The 8,407-nt window shown below is 29.7% G+C and overlaps 1 protein-coding gene across 1 annotated transcript; it reads right to left on the reverse strand.

The window, feature by feature from the left end:
* Positions 1-4,786: 4,786 nt before the first annotated feature.
* On the reverse strand, positions 4,787-7,396 carry LOC114412518 (transcription factor bHLH18-like). Its single transcript, XM_028376447.1, has 5 exons — positions 7,275-7,396; positions 7,052-7,154; positions 6,451-6,945; positions 5,639-6,043; positions 4,787-5,229 (listed from the first exon to the last, which is right to left on the reverse strand). The coding sequence occupies exons 2-5, from the start codon at positions 7,085-7,087 to the stop codon at positions 5,155-5,157; spliced, it is 1,011 nt and encodes a 336-aa protein (XP_028232248.1). The 5' UTR covers positions 7,088-7,154; positions 7,275-7,396; the 3' UTR covers positions 4,787-5,154.
* Positions 7,397-8,407: the final 1,011 nt, after the last annotated feature.

The raw sequence follows: 8,407 nt of genomic DNA on the forward strand, positions 1-8,407 counted from the left end.
AGGCAATCCAGTCTCCCTGCAAATCAGAAAAGGAATCTTCCTTGGGAAGCTCATCTCTTGAACAAAATACAAAGAAAAATGGAACATAAGCAACCGTAAACTAAACAGTATCCACCCTAAAAGACAACAATCAGAATTAAGTCTCAAACTCTCAATTAAGTTTAAGTGATTTTTGTTGCCCTTAGTTTCTACATTTATAACAGAGTAGATACAATATTATTACAGAATAGCATAATAGTGGAACTATAAATGTTCTTAGGTTAACCTATTTATAGCTATTATAAATTAAAGTACAAGAATTCTTTTTGCATTTTCTTAAATAAAATTGAATATTATGAAAAAATTTTGGTTTTCTGCAGAAGAGTCTTTTAATTGTGTGTTGTACCTGTCTACTTTCTCTTGAATGGATGCATGCATTGTTACTGTGGAACACATTAATGAAAATCAATAAAAACCCTAAAAGGATTAAAATTGAGAACCTGATTTCTAGGCCTTTGCAATTTCTTCCATTACATCAATGCTCATTACATGAACCACATATAAAGGAGTGTTCACAAAATCAGCTAAATGAATAGCACAAGGAGTTGCCTCTCCTTCCAACTACATAGGTATACATAACCAAAAGTCAAATAGGGAAATCTTCTATAAATGAGAGACAAATTTTTCATATTTAGACTTTACAAGAATCACACAGCATAAGAAAACATAACAAGTGTTCAATATGATAACATAACAAGAATCTACCAACACAATTACCTGCAGCTGCATCATTCTTGGCATCTTTAGTGACTCTTATAGTTTCTTGTAGCTCCTCCAACTTACAAACCCTTGATTTGTCAGCCCCAAAGCTCCATCTACATAGGTAAAGACCAATGCAAACAATAATATTTAACATTAATCATAAAAATTATGAATAAGAGAAACATTCCTTGTTTCACTCATATCCACGCTATCCATGGTCCTTGGCTCTAGATCCATGAGCATTGCCCTCGGCACGAACCTTCCACAACTCACTTCATTGTGGTTGACGACGGTCTCTACGAACGAGTGGCACATTTCCACAGTTCCACAACTGAGTCTCCGAACCGGTACAACAACGCTTGGTTCCTCCTTCTTTTAGACCTCACCACTGGTTCTCTCTCCCCTAAAAAGTTGTTGTATATATCCACAACCACCCACTTCTCCCTCCATTTCGCTTTACTCACCCTCTAAGTCGTCAACTCGCCCTCGAGTTCCTCCGAGTCACGTGATTGCTAATGTTGTTGTTGTTGTCGAGTTTCTCCGAAACTTCAACACTCTTCTCTAGAAACCCTTCACTGTTGTTGGTTTGAGGGTGGGGAATAGCCACGAAGAATCTTGTGGAGAATCTTGAAGAAGCACATTTGGGCCTTGAAATAGCCGCGACATGAGGAAGCCATTGATGTTGAACAAATAAAGAGACAAGATTTTTCTTCTTCAATGCGGAAGGGGAAATGCCCAGTAGAGAACCGTCTTTGATTTCTTGTTTCAAAGTCATTTTTTAAAAAAATGTTGTAATTTTTTTGATATTTATAAAAATGTCACTAAATATTTAACGACGACGGTGAATCACCGTTGTTGAAGCATGTCTTTTGTAGTAGTATGGGGACGGGTGCAGATACTACCCATGGGTATGAGTTTGTTTGACATGTATAAAGATGATAAAAAAATTCTTGAAATTTCAAGAAACAAAGTTGGATAGTCTCACGGAAAATAAAACTAAGAAAAAAAATTGAATAGTAACAAAAAAATAATATAAAAAGTATCAAATAATTCAAGCTGCATAGGCCTTTAATTAAAATGAAATATCATGCGTGGGTTTGATCCATATATATTAAGTACTACATGTAAAAACATCATATATATTATATAATTTTAAGTAAACGTCCTACTTAAATTGTTATATATCATTTTTTTTTCTAAAATTTGGAATTGGAATTCGAATAATTTACTAAAATATCGTATAAAATGGAATGGAAAGAATCTATAATAATTATGTACCTAACATTATCAACAATTGTATTCATAAGATATATCTGAGATGAGCTGAATTACGTAACATCGGCCCAAGGTATCCTTGAAGGGATTTTTCACCTGTTCTAGAGTAAAAAAGGTTTTTAATTTATGGTACATTCTCGGGTTTTTTTTTTTTTCATTTTTTATTGCATTCCAAAAAGTTAATGTAAATTTACATTTTAGAATGAGTTTTCTGAAATATAATAAGAAGCGCAGGAAATAATAGTTGGATGTAGGAAACAAATGCCTACATTATCTTGTTCCAAAAACCAACAAAGTTACTTGGGTTACTTTTGTGGACTTCGATCCAGTCTTCCAGGTGCCTTTGAGCTGTTTGTACCTGTTAGTGTTCTTGGTCCCAAGTAGTTTTGTTTTAAAGAGATGGGCTCCTCAGCCCAGTCACTAATGGATTTATTTTATATCACGTGTGAAATTTTGTGCCCATTTTTTATTTTATCTTTTTATACTGGTTTAAAGCCATATTACTGAAAATAAACGTGTTAGAATAATTTATTATTAAGTACAGTTTTTGTCTTTACTTAGCAGAAAATCTTGTGTGTGTGTGAACTTTTTAGTATAATAATTCTCAAAATTACACTAATGTAGTTTGATATCTCTTTTTCTCTATGTATAGATATGACATATTATTTAAAAGAAAAATATATTATATGAGAGGATTAAATTTGAATTGTATAATCAAGTATAAATGATCAAGATTTAATGTCATGTAACTTTTTTGTCATTAAATCTGAATCATTCATGTATAATTATATGTAAATATTTAATTCTTTCATTTTTCATATAAGATGTTTATTCTCATATGTCTTTATATATATATATATATATATATATATATATATATATATATATATATATATATATATATGATTAAATTATATTAATGTAACTTCAATAACGATTACACTATTTTATAATTTATATAAATTAATGATCTGACCATTGAATTATATATTCATATTATTAAGATTGTCAGTTTGTCTATATTAAATTTTGTTAAAATTGAACAATGAAAACATATTATGAGAGGAAACACTTAATATGATATGATTACTTAAAAAGTCACATGACTTTTTAAGATTAAATCTTGATTGTTCATATTTGATTACATCTAATCTTCTCACACTTATATAAAATATCTTTTTCTCATATGATATGTTGTCATTAAATAATAATAAGATAATCAAATGACTCATATTTTAATATATTTTAAAAAATTTATAGTACGTTAATTTTAATATGTATGAATGAGATAATAAATAATTTTATATTAATATGAAATTTTGTATATATGATCTTTATGAAAGGAACTTTCAATCTAATAATAAGTTTTAAAAAATATTATTCAATTAAAAGTTATTCATTAATATAATAGTTGATCAAAGTTATATTGGTGTAATTTCATATTTATTGGAGAAAAAAATCACCCTAAAATATATCTATGATTTGCTCTATAGATTCAAGCATAAAAGAATGATGTTCATCGAAAATTAATTAACATTTGTACTAAAAGGAAATATCCACCCAATGATTATGGATTTATACAATTCTTATCATACTTAGAAGTATCATTCCATAGATATTTGATGACTGGAGTTTTGGGGAAAAGAGTACAAATTCTTTTTATTTGAACGAATATTGTTACGCGCATTGTTGTAATGTTAGCTTTTCAGGGACAATTGCAATAATTTATGTAAAAACTGTATGTAATATTAAGTTACAAATCCTTCTATAATTTTTTTTTTCTAAAATTGAAAGTTTGATTATTTTAGGATAATACACGATCTCACGGCTAATGCTTTTTCATCAAAAGATCAATTAATTAAGTTCTACTGATAACATTTTTGTAACCGTTAGCGAACAAAACCATTTAAAACACAAACTTTTTAATTAATCAATCTAAACTTCTCATTTAAAAATTATTACATCCAACGACATTCACATGATGACTCTCCAGTGCTCCAGAGATTCCTTTGCGCACCAAGATGCGATGAAACAAGTCCCTACCACAATTTAAAACATAATTTGGTCAAATATGTGAAGTGGTCCCCTTTGGTCAATTTTATTTACCACGAACTAATGAGAGAAAATTATGAGAGAAAAAACAAACAATTATGCCAGTTCTCTTATCTATTTTAAGTTTTTATATAAGTTGTTATTATCTAACAATAATCGACAAGATTTCAACATATTATAAACAACTTACTTATCTTAAGAATAGATTAAAATTGCTAAATTAAAGTATTATTTTTTTATTAAGTATTGTGAATATTATTGAAGAAGAAATAACACTACTTACCCACAAAACGGGACACAAATGATTAGTAACTTGAGCCCTTTAAGCATATGTCACAAATTTAATTACGTGAATAAAATAACATTGACTATTTCAAAAATATTATTATTGTAAATTTTAGTAAAGTAACTAATAATAATTAAAAATTTCATATTTTTTGTCATACATCCAACAATTTGCACTTGAACTTCTTTTGTACCCAGAGTTAATTCAATAGCTTTTCTCATTATTTTACAAACAAAATTTTCTTGAATAATATTAAAGAAAAGAGTATTTTAAAAAAATTCATAAAATTTAAAAAGTATTTTTGTGAGGTAACATGTTAAAGGAATGTTTAGTAACATTCAACTATGAATATGAATACGATTTTATATTTCTCGATCTCGACAAATATAATTTGTTTCTTAAATAGAATAACATTTGTAAGGAGATGAACTATTTTCTCAAAAACTTTGGATTATGAGATATCTTATTTTTAATAAACAAATAAATAAATAAAACTAATAAAAACAAATAGATAAAAGTAAGTTATACAGTCCATAGTTTCCAAGGCTAGCCTTTAGCAAGAAGTTAAATCCCAATTTCCGATAATGGACCATACTGCTTTATTGGTCGTCCATCACGGTCACGGCATTGCCTCCCTCTAACTGATTCAGCGTGATGCTGTTGTTCATCTTCTTTCCCACGTAGCAATTATTTATTTCTTCGTCTACATTTCAAGCTTACACCTAAGATTAGATTGACTAGGATAGGACATTTAATACACTGAATTCGTGGTGTTATTGCAGTTCAGTCCTTCTCATCTACTACATAAATTGCATTAATCCTACTCTGAGATTTCTAGCCAGTTCCTTCACCCCCATGTTGAATTCATCCTCCATCTGCCAACAATTAAAACAAACCAAACCAAATTAGTCTTTTTGGCCAAGTAGCCACTTCCGGATAATTGATGATAAGTATTAAGTAATTTATAATAAAAATAAAGATACATAAATATTTATTATTTTAAATATTTTATTAATATTTTTTAATTTTTTTATCATATCATAAGTTTTATTAAATTTATATTTTTTTTCTCTTTAGATATTGTTCATGTAAAATTTTTCTTATAATAATTTACACATTCTATTAATAAGGGAACTTGATAATTTAGTACAATCATTAACATTTACCTTAATGTAAAATTTTTAATGACTTTCTTGGGTAATTATTTTTAATAATAATAAGAGTAAAATATGTTATTCCTAATAAATATTTAAATTTTGTATAATAATAATAATAATAATGTACCTCGGCTACTATGGTTGTGTCGAGAACAGAGGAACCGAAAGACAAGGCGCTACTATAGATGATCGAGAGATGAAGTTTCTCTATCTCTCTGAAAATGTTCACCAGCACTGTCTTTTCCTTCTCGCAGAGGATTCGAATCAGCACGTTCTTCTTTGACACCCTCGCTTCAACTTCTGGTAGTGACAAAAAATTCGCTTTTGACGAGGGATCATCGGAGTTTCCGAACTCGCAGGAGTTTGACGAAGTGTCTGAGACATCCTCGTCCGCAAGAAAAACCTGAGATTTCTTCGCAAACATCACAGATTCCTCGTTTTTCCTTTTGCTCTGCTCCTCCAGCAGCTTCACTTGCTCCTTCAGCTGCTTCACATACCTTATAGCCTCCCCCAACAGAGACACCTTGTCCATCTGCAAAAAATTTACCATTCCTTGGTATTGTTTACAAATGTAGATTTGAATGTTTTTTCGTCTGGTATGAAATATTCATTAGATTTTTGCGGATAATTAATTTCTATTACAAAATCTAATTAATATTATTTAATGAGATATTTTTTCTTAATATTTTTTTTCATTTACAATAGTCAAACTTAAATTAAATGTTTAAGCAACATAATTTCAACTTAGGAAACATTAAAATAGCTATTTCAGTGAAAAAAGATTGAACGTGCTTAGCGAAAGGGGTTAGTTACACTCTAAGAAGAACATGATGAATCAAAATTTAAATTTTAAACTTTTATTAGGAGAAATATCACATATACTTCGAATAAGATTGTCAGAGAAGAATAATAGTTTAGAAAAAAAGAAAGAAATTGAACCTTTTTGAGGTCTGGAATAAGGGCAGAGAGGGCAATGAACTGCTGGCTAATTTTCTCTCTCCTCATTCTCTCAGCAATGATGTGATCTTGTGTGTGATGAGAAGATCTGGCAAATGAGCCCATTTTCTTGTTTTCCTGTGGTCTTGTTGGTTCATTCTTTGAAGGCAAAGCTTTCTCAAGATTCACAACCTTGGTGCCTGGCTTTGAGGCAGATTCAACCTTTATTGTTGGTGGATTCATGTTGTCAAAGGAGAGAATATAGGAGCTGGGAGTAGAACTAGAAGCTATCTTTTGTGAGAGTTGTTCTCTCTTTGGCAACTTGAAAGGCCTCTCTAAGCCACTCTCAGCCGCTGAAGAGTGACTCTCTCTGGAAAATAAGCTTTGCTGGTTCTTCTCTAATAATGCAGTGGCTACATCATGAGGAGATACTAAACATCCATTCACATCATCCACTTTTATGTCTGATTGACCTATGAAACTGTAATCATCTGGTTCCTGGTAACAATGTAGTGAAATTTGAGCAAGAGAGTTGTTGATTCACAAAAAAGTTCAAGAATGCATGCATGCAAACATTAACTATGGTGTATAATATGATTTTTACCATGTCACAAAGACAACTAGTCCATGATTCCTCCATTGATGTAATGCTATTGCAAATTTTGTTTCAGGTTTTGCAAGCAAGATAGAGAGTATCAATATTGATCCTGAAAGTAAGAAATTAGTAAAAAAAAAATAATTTAAAATGGTGGTCATGTAATTTGATACTAATACCTATACATTCTTTAGTTCGTATATAAATTCCAAGAGAAAATGAGATCAATTACCTCCTCCAGCGATAGCTGAATGGCTCAACCGAATCTAGGAAAAAAACACTCAAGTTGGCTCGTTTTGATTTATAGAGGGTAGCACCCCACATGCACGCATGCGCAGATTCTTCAATTTTCAGCAATACTTTATTACGTGTCCAAAACTGCTTGTTCCACATGTTAATTACCAATATATGTCAGCTTCAATTTGTTGACACCTTATTCTATTTAGGGTGAATTAGATGGAATAATGCTGCACATGCACAATACACTATTACATAGGTATCATTTTATAGCCGTAAAGGTTTTATTGCCTGGGTAATCATTCAAAACTATTTTTTTAATGTACACTTATATTTTGATGCTACCAAAAAAATTAATGTAAGTGGATATGATGCATAAAAATGTGTACGAAGCATTATTCAACTAAGAAAAAGTTTAAATAATTTGTGATGTTTTTAGTTTATTTTTTTTCATGTCTCAAAGAAACAAAGTATTATAGATATCTTTGATACACTCAGATAACTCAGAGAATTGATGAAGTAATATAAGTCTCGTTGTGTTTACTCATAAGAAAATAATGTATTTAATGAGATAAATGTGTTATTCTCGAGTATTTTAAAGAAATGTGTTATATATCATACAATAATTATTTTATTACCTCATAATAAGCATAAGAATAAATTTTTTCATCCTTATATTCTTAGAAATAAAAAAATAATTCGTAAAACAAACACAATTACTGGTGTAATGACTAGGCGAAACTCACTTATGTGGCTGTAGGGTTAAGGGGTGAACCTGATAATAAAAATATATTTGTAAAGACTAAAATAAATAAAAATATTACATTTTATAAAAATAAAAAAATATTGTATTTGCATAGACATAGTTTTTTTTTTTCTAGTTACATTGAAAAATCATGTAATAAGAATTTAAAAAAAAAATCAATTTTTGTTCACGAAAACTAAAAATAAAAACCGATTAATCAACATTTTGTTGTTGTTGTTGTTGTTGACAACAGAAGGGCCCAATTCTCAGTGGAAGGTTAACGGCGTTAATACTTAACCGCGAGAAAAAAATAAATTAAAATCCGATATTAATTCTACCGCAAATCTTGCAGAAATTTAAATCTGCTGCATATCTTTTATAAA

The sequence above is a fragment of the Glycine soja genome, chromosome 5 (genome assembly GCF_004193775.1).
Source record: "Glycine soja cultivar W05 chromosome 5, ASM419377v2, whole genome shotgun sequence".
Lineage (NCBI taxonomy): Eukaryota > Viridiplantae > Streptophyta > Magnoliopsida > Fabales > Fabaceae > Glycine > Glycine soja.